The sequence below is a fragment of the Dromiciops gliroides genome, chromosome 1, assembly GCF_019393635.1.
Source record: "Dromiciops gliroides isolate mDroGli1 chromosome 1, mDroGli1.pri, whole genome shotgun sequence".
NCBI lineage: Eukaryota > Metazoa > Chordata > Mammalia > Microbiotheria > Microbiotheriidae > Dromiciops > Dromiciops gliroides.
In genome coordinates, this window is record NC_057861.1 from 73,067,956 (window position 1) to 73,083,711 (window position 15,756).

The 15,756-nt window shown below is 55.2% G+C and overlaps 1 protein-coding gene across 10 annotated transcripts in view; it reads right to left on the reverse strand.

The window, feature by feature from the left end:
* Positions 1-15,319, reverse strand: part of PDE4A (phosphodiesterase 4A) — a 34,758-nt gene extending 19,439 nt beyond the window's left edge. For 2 of the 10 annotated variants that reach the window (XM_043978230.1, XM_043978226.1), the window contains exon 1: positions 1,241-3,373. In XM_043978230.1, the coding sequence (XP_043834165.1) occupies positions 1,241-1,482 (242 nt within the window). In that variant the 5' untranslated portion in view covers positions 1,483-3,373. Of the gene's footprint in view, positions 1-1,240; positions 3,374-7,231; positions 8,054-11,558; positions 11,789-12,376; positions 12,512-12,832; positions 13,035-13,657; positions 13,890-15,304 lie in introns of those variants that run through there. The other 8 variants (XM_043978229.1, XM_043978227.1, XM_043978224.1 and 5 more) reach the window with 8 other exon arrangements.
* Positions 15,320-15,756: the final 437 nt, after the last annotated feature.

Here is a 15,756-nt window from a genome sequence, read left to right on the forward strand (position 1 = left end):
GGAGGGAGGCGGGGCCGGCAGAAGCCCGAGCCTCAGGAAGCTGCTCTCAGAAGCGCAAACTTTCCACCGAGTGACCGCACCCCACCCCCCAATGACCCACCTAGAGCGGATTTAGGGGCGGGGAAGGGGGCTGCTCCTGTTGTGGTAATTTGCTCCCGGTAGGGCGTCCCTCGGGTGAGAAGTGACTTGAACTCCCTCCCCGGAGCTCTGCTCCCCGGCTCCCCTTCCTGTCCTAACTCCCCGCAGACACCATCAGCTCCCCCAACCCCTGGCCCCAGAGAGGGACCGTCACTGCTGGTTATTACAGCCTTTCCCCCAAGCGTCGGGCAGAATCTCCTCCCTCCCCCACCCCAAACCTCCCGGTGACGCCCATGCTCCTCTGTGCCCGAGGGCAATGAATGCCAAGGGACCTGGGCTGGGTCCCCACCTCATCGCCTCTTGCTGCTCAGCAGGTCCTCTCCCCGTAGGGGGAAGGATCCCAGGACAACCGCAGAGCTAGGGGACTGTCTCCACTTGGACGTAGCCTCCGTCCCGTAAACTATAGCAAGAAATTCAACTCGAGAACTAGACAGGGAGACAAACACCCAGACACAGACTACGGAAAGACAAGGACCCAGAGACACAGGGCCTCGGGACGCGCCCACGCGGCTTTCGATTCTCCCGGAGTTTCGTTCCCTTGTCTAGGGGAGGGAAGGGAATCGTCTTGGCCCAGCTCAGTCACTAAAGACCCCACCTGCGGGTCGGTCTTGTCCCTGCAACGACCCGCAGCTCTGCTGCTGCAATTCCAACCAGCGGTACCTAATACTGGGGCAGGTGCACCAAGAGGGAGGGACTACAGGTGCGCCCAGAGTTCTGAGGTATGGGGAGGGCAATCAAAGCGTTTGGGTTTCTAGCTCTAGGTGACCTCCACTCATGGAGGGAAGAAAAGAAGGGTGACCCAAACACTTTCAGCACAGTTAAGGGCAGACCTCTGCTATTCTGGCCTCACTGAAGGGCCAAGGGTTGGTCTCGCCCTTCCCACCCCAGGGTGCCTCTCCTCCTCTCCAAATCTCTCCACAGCAGCAGAAGGAGGGCGGGCAATAGTTTTCCCGCCGTTTCCGAGAAGTGGCTTTTCCCTAGGCAGGCACCCCACCCGAGGCCAGACTGGGCTTTGGGCCGCTGTCGGGTAAGGCATGGGCTGGGCTGGGCCGGGGGCCGGGGGGGGGGGGGCGGGGGGAGACCGCAAGCCGGCCGCACTTACCCCACCCGGGCCTGGCGGTGGGAGTTCCAGAGCCTGCGACTGGGCTGCAGCCGCTTTCGGAAAGTCGGGGAATGAGTGGAGAAGAAGACAGGCGAGTGGGGCGGCGTGGGCCGGAGGCGCGGGGGCCCGCCCGGGGACGGCTCCGACAGGAAAGCTTCGTCCTCTGCCTCGGACTCCTGCCTGAGCACCGGGCCTGACAGCAGCAGCTTCGGGATCCGGCCCAGGTTGGGCCCCCGGGCCATGGCCGGACACGGGTCCGGGGCCCCGTGTCCTCGGAACAGCCACGTGGGGCCCAGGAGAGACGGCTGGAGGCCTGGCTGTGGGCCCGGGCCACCTCCCTGCCTCCACTGGGGCCTCCCCTCCGGAGCCAGCGGCGTGCGGAACGGGGGGCGGGGGGAATGGGGAGGACAAGGAGGGCAGGTCTGATCCCGCGGCCCCGCCTAGCCCAGGCCGGGGCCCTTCGACTGCGCTGTTCCGCCCCATCCCCTGCCCAGTGCTCTGCTCCCAGCCTCGGGCTCCAGATCTTCCGGCTTTTCTGGAGGGGCAGGCTAGGAGGGGGGTCGAGGAAAAGAATTACCCAAAGCAGGAAGCCCCCAGAAGCGCCAGCTTCATCTGAAATATTGTCCCAGGGCTACCAACCCCAGACACGGCCTCAGGTCTCCCAAGTCTTCCGTAATCCGTCAGAGTTCTGTGTGCCCCTTGGATTCATTCTGGCAGCTTTAGGGGCAGCCTGCACCCAGCCAGCCTCCTTCCTCCTCAGACAGTATATTTGGAAAAGCGGAAGGCCATTCTGCTAGGACTGGAATGGAAGGAGGGGCCGGGGACGAGGGGGGTGCGCCAAAGGGGCCGGAGCCCCTGCACTGAGAGAAAGGACCCAGTCGAGGTATTCTCATTACAGGGGCGTGCCTGATACAAGCTGGACTTGGCGAAGCCGCAGTTAGGATGAGGTGCGATCCGGGCTGGCTCCAGGATGGCCTCGGATTCAGAAGCGGTACTTCAGGCCCTGAGCTCGGCCAGAGTAGCTCCCTGAGAACGGTTCAATTTTTGTGCCCTAGACTCCCCCTTCAGGCCAGGGGCTCCAAGCTACACCTAACTGCTCAGACCAGGGTCTTCCTAGCTGCATCTGAGCGCAGCCTGTAGTGCAATATGTGTAGTATTTGCGATTTTTGTTGATGGTAGGTATTCCCTCCATCAGCACAGATGGCTATGAATGTAATCTTCAAGTCAAAAAGCATGATCCATTCCCTGCAGCCATCCTGGAGATGTGTTTCTCTGAATTTACCTAGGCTGACTCAGAGGATGGACAAACAGTCCTTCACATTGGCCTTCCCTACTCAAAGCCTTTCCAGCTTGGTAGAACCTGTCTGGGTTTGTCCTTGGCTGGCACAGTCTCAGAAATCCCAAAGTTACCTCTCCACAGGCAGGAGGCATCCAGGAGATCTTTAGTGCAGTCAAGGCCCATGGTTTGATCTCCACAAAGGTCAGTTAGCTCTCCTCCATTCCCGAATCCTACATTGAGCCCATAATCCAGTTTAAATCCGCACTCTCAGCCCAGCCACAGAATGACCTATGTAAATCACACTGACCCAGCCACACACTGACTTCTGACAAAAACAGGCTAATGATAATAATAGCTAGAATGTATGTAGGATGTTAAGGTTTGCAAAGTACTTTACATATGTTATCTCAGTTGATCCTCACAACAGCTCTGTGAAAGAGATTGCCCCCATTTTACAGATGAGGAAACTGAGGCTAAGAAATTAAGTGACTTATCTAGGAAGAAACATCTAGTAAGTATCTAAGGAAGTCTTAGCTCTCTAATCTTGCTGACCCAAAGCCCAATGCAAAAGTCATAAAAAACTACCCTTCTGCCTCACAAATCCTGTAACTCAGTAGTCCCCTACCCCCAATCTATGTATGATCCAGAGTCAGACCTGGAGCCAGAAGATCTGTACCCCACCCCCATTCAGGTCTGTCCTTACCACAAGACACCTATGTCTTCTCACTATCAAATTTCATCTCTGAATATTGGGCTTTCCTTTTGTTCTGTCATTTCAGTTGTGTCCCACTCTTCATGGCCCCATTTAGGGTTTTCTTGGCAAAGATACTGGAATGCTTTGCCACTTCTTCTCTGGCTCATTTTTACAGATGAAGAACTGAGGCAAACTAGCTTGCTCAGGATTACACAATTAGTGTCTGAGAACAGATTTGAACTCAAGATGTCTTCCTGATTCCCAGCACAGGGCTCCATTCACTGCACCACCTAACTGCTCTGGGTTCCCGGGGATACCCATACCCCTTCCTAGTGATGTGTGCCTTGTAAGTGGGACACTGCTTGTTAGGCTAAACCCCAGAGAGGGAGGGAGGTATCTGTCTGACAACGTGACACGGTCCCAGCTTACCAATTTGCTATGAGGTCCATGAAATTCTCTGGTAGAGGTTAACAAGAAAAAAAAAATCAATTCTTTTATTATTTCAAGGTTTGTAAAGCTGTGAGGGAGGCACTATGCATATTCTTACCCTCATCTCACAGGTCAGGAAACTGAGGTTCAGAGGAGGTGAAAGGACTTATTGATCTATCTTCACACAGTGAGTCGAGTGAAGACTCAGGCCAGATGTGAGCCTAATTCTTTCCTGCCTGGGATCTTCCCACACACATACTTTGACAGAATCTTGAATGGTAGATTTTCAGGCTCAGGGACAAAAGAGTAGGAGGAGAGACTTGGGGTACCCATCTTTCCGTGGCCCAGAGCCTGGGAATTGGCTGGCACAGGAAGCTGTTTGGGGCCCTGCTAAGATTAAACATTTCCAATGTGGATGGCTATTTATAAGCCAAGATGGGGGGCACCTTCTCCTACAGACTACCTCCCTCCTTTTGGAGCTGGAGAGTAGAGGAGGCTGTCATTTTAAGCAGGGGGAGGAGGGTTTCCAGTGAAATAACTGGGGACCCAGGATAGAATCTGACCTTGTCACTTAGAATCTGTGTAATTGCAGGCAAGTTATTTATCCTCCCCCTGGGTTTCAGTGTTTTCCTTTGTTAAAAAAAATGCTTTGGGCTGCATAAGCCCAAGCTCCTTCAAGTTCTGAAATACGATGATCAGTCCCTTTTCAGAATTTCAGCCATTCAGGGGTTGAGCTCCCTTCCTCCACCAGCTTCTCCACTGATTCCCAAACAAGCCCCAGCCCTCTCCAACTAAGGCTTTTCATATCTCAAACCCTAGCCAAGTGGATCCCAGAATCTAAGGCGGGGGCTGCGCTCCTGACAGGCAAAGGGTAAGGCTCCAGGATCCCTTGTTCTTGATTCCCACCATCACTGGTTACTGACCACAGCCATCAAGCAGACCTTATCGAGGCCCAAGCTTCTGGGACTGCGAGAGGTCTAGGTGTGTGTCTGGGGCGGGGTCGGTCTGCGGAGATTACTGAGGGACGAGGGGAAAGGGTGTGGAGTAAGGAGGCTCGCTGAATCAAGCCGACTGAAAGCCTTTGTCCTGTTGCTAGTGGCCACAAGGGGGCGCCTGGAATCTAGGGACGGCGGGGCCGAAAAAGGGATAGAAAAGGAGGGTTCGGGGCAGCTAGGTAGCGCAGTGGATAGAGCACTGGCCCTGGATGCAAGAGAACCTGAGTTCAAATCTGGCCTCAGACACTTAGCACTTACTGGCTGTGTGACCCTGGGCAAGTCACTTAACCCCAATTGCCTCACTAAAAAAAAAAAAGAAAAAAGAAAAGGAGGGTTCTCTGGACACAACTAGAGAACAGAGTTCAGGGGCATAGAGGAAAAGACACTTGCTGGGGTGGGGGGAGGGGAGCAGCAGAATCAGAATGATACGGTGAGGCAGAGGCAGGCTCAAGGTACCTGCAAAATCTATAAAGCCTAGGATCCCAGAGCGCTTCCCTTTCTCCTTCAGAACCCACAGACTTGCGCCTGTGAGAAGGTGATAGAGACCTTGTCTACCTATCTCTGCGCCTCTTGCTCCAAGGACCCAAGCCCTGCTTTAGGAATCTTCCCGTTCCTTGGGGTTAACATGTGTCTCTGAGCATTGTGCTAAGGCAGGGCTCTCCAGATCTCCTGTCCTTTCAAGCTCCAAGCTCCATCTGTCTTTCTCACTCGCTATCTTGTATCTTTAGGTCTTTCTCGTCTTCAGGTCCCGCGCAGGGGGCCACGTTCCCCAACCCTCCCTGTGCAGTTTTCTCGGGCTCCATCTGCCTCCTGACTGGAATGTCAGCCCGTGACTCAGCCCCACTAGGGGGCGGGCGGAGGTGGGGACTCGGTGTCTCCGTCTCACATCCCCGCCAGTGTGTGTGCCAGTGTGTATGGGGACAGGGGGCTTGATGGGGGGAGGGAAGGAAAGGCACCTCCTCGTCTCCAGACTAGGGATCAGTCCCCTCACCTCCCTAACTCGCTATTGGCAAGAAACCCTTGGCTTGCCATCACCCCTAGAGTGCACTGGTCCCCTGCCCCCGCCCCTACCAAAAATAGTGGAAAGGAGGTTGATACCCTTTCCTCCAGGAAGCCCCCTACGACCAGCACCTATTTGCCTGTCACCAACTGTGAGCACAAACGGGACTAAAGGGAGGAGACAAAGACATATTTGGGCAAGGTGAGGCAAACAGAAATACAGAAACATACAGATATAGAAGAAAACAGAAATAAAGAGGAAAATCGAGATAGATATAGAGATGGACAGAGGTAGGCAGAGAAACAAAAGACAGTCAGACCGAGAAATTCCCAACTGCCACGCTCCCTGGCCCGGGAAGGGATGTCCCTGTTTTTCTCATCTCCACTTTCAGCCCGCTGACAGGACAGAATTCTGTCCACCATCACTCCTTCCTTTGCAGTGTTCCCCCTGTCCCAGCCATAGGGAACTCTATATTGAAGCCCTGGGTCTAGGCTACGCACCCCCAATGTCTACAGGATCCATCAGATCCAGCCGCCCACTCACCCCCCCCCCCTCCCAAGTAGGAAAGGAGGCTCAGCGCCTCCTGGTTGAAACAGTCTCCACAGGAACTCCGAGTTCATTGCAGCGACAATAACACAGCGGGCATGAAATTCCCGAACCCCTGCAGGGTAGGTGGCTCTGCTATAACAGCCTTCAGAGGAGCCTGGATCCCCCTCAGTTCTGCCCTCTTTTCTTACTGTCCAGTCGAGAGTTCTCCCTCCACCCCCACCACACGCTTTGCAGGCAGTCTGAGCAAAACTGAGACACAAAGCTCTGCCCACGGTCCAGGGGCAGGACCCAGGGACCCAAGCACTCAACCCATAGAACTCCTTAGAGCATCCACATTGGGCACAAACGTCTTAGGAAAGGTGCCCCAAGAAACCCATTTCTGTCCATTAAATTCCTCCCATATCTCCCCACCGGCTTCTTTTCCTGCTGCCACTGCTTACTGCCCAGACGAACAGATGAGGCTGATTCTCCAGTGTGGCCAATTACAGTATATCTATCCTTAAAGGCTGCTTCTCCTTTCAGCCAGAATTAGACATCGTTCGGTCAGCATATCCCGAGTCCTTGAAACTATCGACCTTTCCCTTACTAAGCCCCAGAATCCTGACCTCAAACCCTATCCTAGAGCCCCCTGAGACGCCGGAGTAATGCCAAAGACTACAACACAGGGCCCTGAAATCCTACACCACGGCGACCCCGGTACCCCATTATAGCCTCTGGAGGGCTCAGAGCCGTGACCCCAGAATCCAATTTAGCGCCCTCTAGGGCCCCCCAACAGTGGCTACAGATAGTAACATAGTTCAATGAGATTCTGATCCCAGTATATCTTTGGTACCCCATCACCATGATCTGTAACCCCAAGTTAGAGCTAGCACAGATCACAGTGAAGTGGTCCTATTTTCAATTAAGCGGTTTTTTGGAGACCCCAATAGATGGCTAAAACCCTGGAACAGCATCCTTGACACCAAGCATCTAGCGCCCCCTAGCGCTCTGCCCGAGTTCCCCCCTCACCAGCACAGCGGCTCCCTGCTCTAGCCTGCTCCCTTACCGTTTGCCCCCGGTGCCACTGGCCGAGGTTCCGTGGAAAGAAGAGGGCCAGGACATGCGGGACTTGCGCAGGCCAGGCCGGTCACTCGTGTCCACAGCATCAGCACGCTCTATGGGCCGGTGGGGAGCTCGCTCCCTCTCAGAATCCCCGCGCTCCGGCTCCCCGCGTGCCCCCCGAGCTCCATGCTCCCGGTCTGTGTTATCAGAGTAACCACGCTGCTGGATCCGGATCGGGGTCCGTGGTTGGCGCCACAGGTGCTGGGGTGGCCTCAGCGTGGCCTGGCCATCCCGAGCCCCCGGCAGCGACAGGGACAGACTCTTCTTAGAGCAGGGTGGAGGCTCCATTCTGCCTATCCAGCCCGCCCTGTTTCACTTTCGGACCCCGGCTCTCAGTGGTACGCAGCCCCCTGCGCCCAGGCCAGAGTCCTTGCGCTCTGCCTTGCCCGAGCCATCTCGCCCCTGAACCAAAAAGGGTGGGTGGGGGCCAGATCAGGGGCTCAGGACACAGAGTCCAGGGGTAGCGGGAAGAGCGGAATGGGGAACAGAAACACAGATCGCTGCGGGGGCCGGCAGCGGGGAGGGCTCCTGGGCGCTGAGAGGTATTGGGCTTGGTTGAGATTCGCTGGGGCCCCAGGGCTTTCGGCAACCGAGCCCTGAACCAAGGTGCCTGGAGCCCGCAGGTGCTAGCCGGGAAAGGCACTCTTCGCCTTCTTCCCTCCTCCCTGGGGCTCGGGGGTCCCAAGGGGCACCCCGCGCCCCACAGCCCGTATCAGTCCAGCTGCTGCCGCGGCGCCACCGCCTCACTGAGTCCGCGGCTCCGCGCTCTGCTCCGCGCCCGCCCCGCGCTCCCGCCCCGCCCCCGCTGCCGCCATAGCTGCCACCGCCGGCTGTCAGCGCCGCCCCCAGCCCCCAAGCTCTAACTTGGGGGGCGGGGGAGGTTGGCCCTCTGGGGGTTAGACGGAGACGGATCTCTCCCTCCACCTCATAGGTCTCAATAGGACGCACGCGATTTTCTCTACCCAGCCTAGCACCACCCTACCCGCTTGAGTGGGAGGGGGCTCAGTGCCCTCCCTTTCTGCAACACCGCCCAGGCAAGTGTACAGGCACTAAGGAGTTAACTTGGTAAACCGAAGCGGGGAAAGCTCAACTTCCGTCTATCAGTCCTCTGTCTGTCAGTCAAAGGGGGCGGAGTCAACGGCCGAAGGTCTTAACGCGACTGTGTGTGTCCATCTGTGAGTATGTGACTCTCTTTGAATGTATGTCCGTCTCTATTGATGGGAATGTGAAAGTGGAATGTGTCCTTGTGCGTACCTCTGCATGTGTGTGCACTTTGTATGTTTTTGTTGGTGTGTGTTTGTGACTGTAAGTAGTATGTGTGTGTCTGGGTATATGTGTATGAGCCCATGCGTGGGTCTGGGAGTGTGTCTGAGTGTGCATGTTGTCTAGAGTGGGTAGAGGAAAAAGCCTTACAGGAGGAAATACTTCAGCTCGTTGAACACTAATTTATCGGTCCTTTCGGGGACTCCCTAACTTGCAGAGGGGAAACTGAGGTACTATCTCTGATGCTCCGGGGCTAAAAAACAAAAGACCAAAAAACCTCCCCTACGGGGCTGTCGGGCTCCGGGAATCATTTCTTAGCTGCTAGGATGGGTAGACTGGACTCTACCGGTCTTCTGGGGAGAGGAGAAGGAGCCTTCGGGCCCTGGAGAAAAGCAGGACCTTTCCCGAGAAATAAACGGGAAGCAGGTCCCCCCACCCCTCCGAGGCCACCGAATCTCCCCACCCCCATCCTACCCCCTGCAGCGCCTAATTCTGGAGAGGCCGTGACTCACTCCCCGCCGCCCCCTGCGCCCTACGGAGCCGAGCCAAGTCAAGCGCAGCCGAGTATGGTTGCAGCCACGGTCTTCGGGTCCTCAGCCCCTAGCCCAGGACCCCCTACCAGCTCCACAGAGGGTTGCGGACTTAACGGCATCTACACTATGCACCCCCACCACCCCGTCCAATCTCTACTGCGCGTCCCTCCCTCCCTCTGGAAACAGTGGAATAGTCTGTACCATCCCCCCCTTCTCCCGCCCCCCTCCCTCCAGCGCTTTTATAAAAAGAGCTGCCAATCTTGCTGCTGCCAGAGACCGATTTCATCCCCCACAAAAGCTCTTCTAGTTCCCACCCCTTTCCTTCCCATCTTCTCCCCCCTCGTCGCCCCCCCCCTCCAAATCAGCCCTTCGCTCCAGCTAAGAAGAAGGGATGGAGATGGTGGGCTCCCAAGCTTGTGAAGAAAAGGGCAAGATGTGGGGACAGGAAGGCAGAGCTGGAATCTGTTCCCAATCCCGACTCCTTCCATAGTCTATAGAGGTCAGAATCCTCACTCAGGGAACCCCCCCCCATAATGACAGACCTCCACATGGTGACCCCTCAGAGGGGATAGAGTTTCTCCCCACCAGAGAACAAAAGAAGAGGAGACAAGAAGTCCTGAAACTGAGGCTTTGTAACTCATATCCCTGACCCATTGAATTGTCCGGATTTAGGGTCTGGCGTTAAGGAAGGCCTTGGGAGTGTCTGTAAAAGAGGCATAGTGTAGAAAAGAGAGTGGCCCCTTTCCAGACTTCTTGGTGGCAGAGAGGGAAAAAAATGGATCCTGGAGTTTTCAGAGGACTGGGAGGTCCTTACAGGGCGGACATAGCTAGAGATCAAGGTTCAGCAATGCCTTTTCCCACCCCTCCTCCAGGAAACTACAGAGACTGAGGACCCCTTTGGGGGAGGTTATCTACCTGAGTAGCAAGAGGGAAAACTGAGGCTCCAAGGTGGAGGTGGGGTGGGTGGGGAGAGTCATTCAAAAACACAAACTCATGAGATATAAAAGGCTACAGCGATCCTCCTGGGTATACATCTCACCTCCTTACCATCCCCATCTCCATCCCCATCCCCCCTCCATTACATCGGATAGATGATAGAATCAGCAAAGAGGGACTGTACTCCTGGTTGATAAATGGCAATGAGTCTGTGGGGTGCAGCAGGTGAACACTGAAAGTGCACCTCTAAAGCCTGACTGGTTGCTTCCTCCTCTCTCAAGCCTGTAGTCCAGGAGCCTAAGCCAGTTCCCCAGGTATTGTTCCCATGTTCCACCTGGGTCCCCCATAGTACATAAGGAATCCTGCATGATGCAAAAATGGCCCTAATGCTCCACCTTTGGGCCATGGGTTTTCCCCCTTTCTCACATATCCCTTGGTTTGCACCTCTCTAATGTATATATCATATAATACATATAAGCTATGGTTTACCTCAATTCTATTACTTCCAGTACCTAGCATACAGGGGGCATTTCGGGTTTATTGAATGAATGACTATCTTATCTCTACTAGCCTAAGGACTGTGAAAGCCTAGAGAAAGTCTTATCTCAATTAGTATCTGCCCCTAAACCAGGACAAGGCTTGCCACACTTAATATGTTTTTTGTTGACTGGACAAATCATGTAACATACACTTTCTAATCTGTAAAACAGGAATAGTAGCCAGACATTGGGTTTGTACTACCATACAGTAGTGTTGTGATGAAAGCACTTTGTAAAGTGAAAAGTTGCCTAGAAATGTGAGACAAATGTGATTATCTTTTTCATCCAAAGGAAGATACAGGAGAAAGATACTTAATTAGGAACCAGAAGACCTGGACTCTGAAGTCTGGTTCTGGTACTCATTTGTATTATGACCATGAACTATTTCCCTTTCCTAATCTGGGCCTCAGTTTCCCCATCTGTAATAGGAAGTGATGTGACAAGATGATATCTAAAGGTCCTTCAACTTCATTAATGATTCCCCTAGTATAAGTCAGATCCTGAGAGGGCCCAGCCTACGTCTGAGCCCTGCAGTTCCTGAGCATACCAGCATGGCTTTGGCCATGGTTTCATGAACCTTGGTAAAGGAAAAGCCAGTGGGCTGAAAAACAGGGGGATCAGAATATGATTCCATGTTCAGGGAACAGAACAGAGCTGGCCTGGTTCTTAATGGTTAGGCTTGGCTGGGTTCACCACACACACACACACACACACCCCTCTTATTTCATGTACCCGGACTCCCCTATACCAGGGAAGGAGCCAAAGCCCTGCCTCAGTGGTATGGTGGGGGGGAAAAGCAGTGGGTTCGGAGTTAAACGGTTGGAGGGCTGGTTCTGCTAACTTACTACCTGTGTAACTTTGAGCTAGTTCCTTCTCTCTGGACCTGTTTCCTTCTCTGTCAAGCGGTGTTAAACTAAATTTCTAAGGCCCCTTCTAGCTTGGAATGTCCCAGGAGAGTCCCTCCCCTCCCCCCTTGCCCGTGCCCCACCCTCCTCCCTACCTGTCAGGCTCTGCTCTGGTGACTGAGATGAGGGGCGGTATCAGCAACGCCAGAGTGTTGGGCCGGGGCCGCGGGGCTACATCGACGGGTTCCTGGTCCACCCAGCCGGGGCCGTAGGGACCGGAGGAAAGGCGGCGGAGGCGGAGACGAGGGCGCAGCTCAGCGCCCAGAGTGCTGCCCCCTGCATGGGAGAGCCTACAGCGGCTTGACTCCCCTGCCTCCCTTGGCCTCTGCAGAGGGCAGGATGGGAATTGGAGATTGGGCCATATTCCATCCATCCCGTGTTCTCCCTCGTCCTCCCCCTCCCCCCAGGAATGCCCGTGTTTTCATCTGAACCCAAACTCATGGAAGGCACATCTCCGAAGGATATAAATGCAATTTAAATCAGTATACTACTTAACTGAGAGATAGCCACTGATAGCATCTCCGGTCCCTAGCTGCTTCGAGCTCCGCCCCTAGATTGGCCTTAAAAGTAGGGGAATAGCTCGTCTCCACTATACCCACTCCCTTCCTCTCTTGTCAGACCAGAAAGATCAGCAGGGATAGCTCCATACAGAGACTTGGGGCGGGGGGTGTTAATTCCCTGTGGAGAGGAGGCCGTGATCGGAGTCCCTCCAACCTATGGAAGTCTACCCAGACATTCCAGCTCAGACTGGTAATGTCTGTCTCAGTTGGGACCCCAGATTCCAAGATGGGCAGTGGGCGTGGGGAGACTCTTGAAGGGAGTGATCAACAGAGGGCTCACTGATAGAACCTCTGTAAACTTGTGCCCAAGCTCCTACCTGTGCCCGGCCCCGGGACCCCACGCCCCCTCTCACCCCGGCTGGGTAGCGCACCTCGTCTCCGCTAACAGCCACGGTCAAGAAACTGCGACTTCTTCTCATCCTGCGGTCCCTAAGAAACAGGGGCCATGGAGCCCCCAGGACAAAAGCCTGGAGGGGGCGTGGAAGCTCCTAGAAAAGAAGATGGAGAAAAAGAAAAAAAAAGAAGGAAAAAAGGAAAGCGGGGAGGAAGGGGAAAAAAGGAAAGGAGGAAGTGGGGATATAGTTAGAATACCTTGTCCCCTCCTATTCAAGTACCCCTTCCACTGACAGGAGGTTCAGAGGCCTCACCCAATATCCTCTTTCTTCACCAACAGGCGTTGTACCCACTTCAAATTCCCTCCCACGCAGGTAAGCGTGTCCCACTCCCCCGGCCCCAAATAAGACACGTCCTCCTCCAACGTGGGAATCCCACGGCCTCCAAGCTTCATCCCCCTCCTACTAGCCTCTTACCATCCTCAGGCCAGGTCTCCCTCCAAAGTGGGATGCTCTTGGCTCGGGCCATGTCCTGATCCCTCCCTTCCCCCATGCCCAGGCTGCTCCCTGTTTCTCGGGCGCCCCCTGCCAGCCAGTCCCCTCCTGTCTCAAAGCGAGATGTCAGAGGAATCCCTATGTCCTCTGGCCCTGATGTCATCTCCCCGAAGCGTGACGCCCCCCTGCCCAGAGTGAATGAGGTCCCTAATGGGGGAGGGGGAGGACTGTGCGGTGACGTTGCCTGTGGTTGCCGCGGGAACGGATGACGCAGAATGTGCTGGGTGGCGTCAATGCTGCGTCCCTTCCCAGTGGGGCTCTCCCAGTCGAGGAGATCCCAAGGAATGACTGACAGACCCCCCCTCCCCATCAATGCCTCTCCCGGTTGGTCCCCACAGCCTTTGCTACAGAGTGGGTTGGGCGGGATCCTAGATGGTTCTATTGCCAACCTGGTGATGGTTTAGGCAGTAGTTCGGGCAAACCAGGTTGGGGGCGGGGGGAGAGGGGAAGGTGAAGGAGAAGAGTGACTGTGGATAGAGACTGGGGTGGGGGAGGGCCCGCAGGATAGAGACAGACAGAGATAAAGGGTGAGAGATAAATGCCAGGAAAGAAAGCAAAATACAAAGGGAGAGAGGGAGAGATGCGCAGGGAAAAAGAGAAATGCACGAAGGGACAGAGATGGAGACGGAGAAAAAATTAGGGGACCGAGACCGAGAAAAACAAAGCAAAACCAGAGAAAAAGAAAGGACAATGATGGTACAATGATACAGAGATAAACAGAGGTGTACACAGAGATCCAACACTCACTGAAATGTACGGGCCGAAATCCCCATCTCACCCCCTCTCTCCAGTGTGCTCAGGGACAGATCGCAGGGAGATAGAAAGGGAAGGAGGGAGGCGGTCTCTGTCCCAGCACCTGCCAGAGTATGAGGCTTTCCAAAGCGACCAAAGGGAGGAGAGAGCCGGAGAGTTCCGGACACCGCACCTCCTAGCCCAACTGCTCCACTCCTCCCTTCCAGACTTGCTCCTCACAGTCCCCCTCCCAAGCCGGATGTCACCGCTGGGGTCCGGGGATGACGCGGGATAGGCCACTGGAGGGCACAGATGGCTGGACAACACGGAGGCGGGGTTGAGGGGGTTGGCACCAGGATGGACTCGGGTATGAGGGCTCGTCAAAACTTAACTCCTTCGCGGCTGGACTTGCTGGTCCAAGCTTTTAAGCTTGATGGGATAGGCTGAAGAGAATGAGAAGGACTAAAGAGGCTGAGGGGACTGGGGTGAGGACTACTGAGGGACACTTTACAGTTGAGAAAAAATGGGTAAAGGAACTGGAAGGACTGAGGGAGTTGAAGGGATGAGTTAATCTTTAGGGGTAACAGCCTCTAAGATCTTTGTAGTCTTTGGAAGGGGCAGCCTCCTCCCCTCCTTGAGTGTGCATCTCTTCTGGGAAGAGAAAGGACTGGCTAGGGGTGGGTGGGTGGGTGGGGTACTTTAAGAGAAGGAACAGGTGCTCCTTCCCTGCGCCCAGAGGAGTTGGGACAAAGCAGGGAAGGCCCTGGGTAAGAATGCTGATCCCGGACCCCAGCAGTTTGTGAGTCTGAGAACCCATAGGTGTCTGTGTTTGTCAAAAGTTGAGTATGCCTGATTGTGTCTGAGTAATGAAATACGCATGTTCAGGAGTAAATGTGGAAGTCTGTGTCTGTTGGCAGTGTGTTCAGCTGCAAGCAGATTGCCCAGATTAGGCTTGGTCCAGTCTTCCCATACCCTTTAGGAAGAAGAATGCCTTGAACTAGGGATGGGACCATAGGGAGTAAGAAGCCCCAAGGGATAGTTTTAAGGACTCAGACACTACCTAGCCTATAACTTGAAGTTGCAAGGTGGGTGTCTCCAATTCTCAGATTGACACATACTGAGTTCAAGTCCCTTTAGCTTCAAATAGGTGCAGAGAGGGAAGGCCAAGGGACTGGTGGAGAGTTCAATATGCCCCTCAATGCCTTTCCCTCCAGATTATCACTCCACAAGTGCCTCAGAGCCTCCCTTCTAGTTACCTCAGTCTCCCCTTCCAAGTTTTCCCAGAGTCACCCTTCTCAGAGCCTCTTTCCCTTAGTTCACCAGAACCATTGTAGTCCTGTCCCCTTAGAGCCTCCCCGTCCAGGTCCACTCAGTCTCCCCAGTTAGTCTCTACTCCCTGGTCTCCTTCCATTCCCCCTGAGCCTTCCTGCAAGTCCTCTTAGAACTTACCCTCGCTACACACACACACACCCCAAGTTCACTCCGAGCTTTGCCCCCACCTCCCATCCCCCTTTTCCTCCCCCCCCCCCCCCCCCCCCCCCCGGCTCCGGACCAGAGGTGAAAGGGCTGGGCTCTCTTCCCGGCATAAACAGGGCAGATCCTGACATTCCCAGGGTAGCAGGGTTGGGGGACAAGTCAGGGCTTCCCGCAGCCGCTTCTTACCTCGGGTTGGGCCCAGTGGCTCTGTTCCCCCCAAGGCCCCGGGGCCCGCCCCGCGACTGTCCCTGCGGAGCGTGAGCGTGAGTGTGTAAAATGTGTATGTTTTAGTGTGCGTGCCCGTGTGTGTGTGTCCGCACGGCGCTGCCTCTAGCGGGGACTGACAGCTAGTTGAGGAGGGGGAAGGAGATTCTGGCTCTCCCTCTCTTCCCACTTCCCAGCACCCCGCCCCCGCAAACCCCCCGAGTATGAATGGAGCCCGCCAGAGCCGCCGCCGGGGGCGGGGTGGGGGAGGGGCGGCAACAGCTTTTGTCTGGACCAGGAATCTCCCTCCCGCCCCCTCCTTCCTTTCCCTTCTCGGTTCTCTCTCGGCCTCCCTCCCCTTCTTTTCCGCAGCCCCTCCCCCTGGTTTCCGAGGGTTCCCCTAGGGAATCCGTCCCTGCTTCTTCGCCACTCTA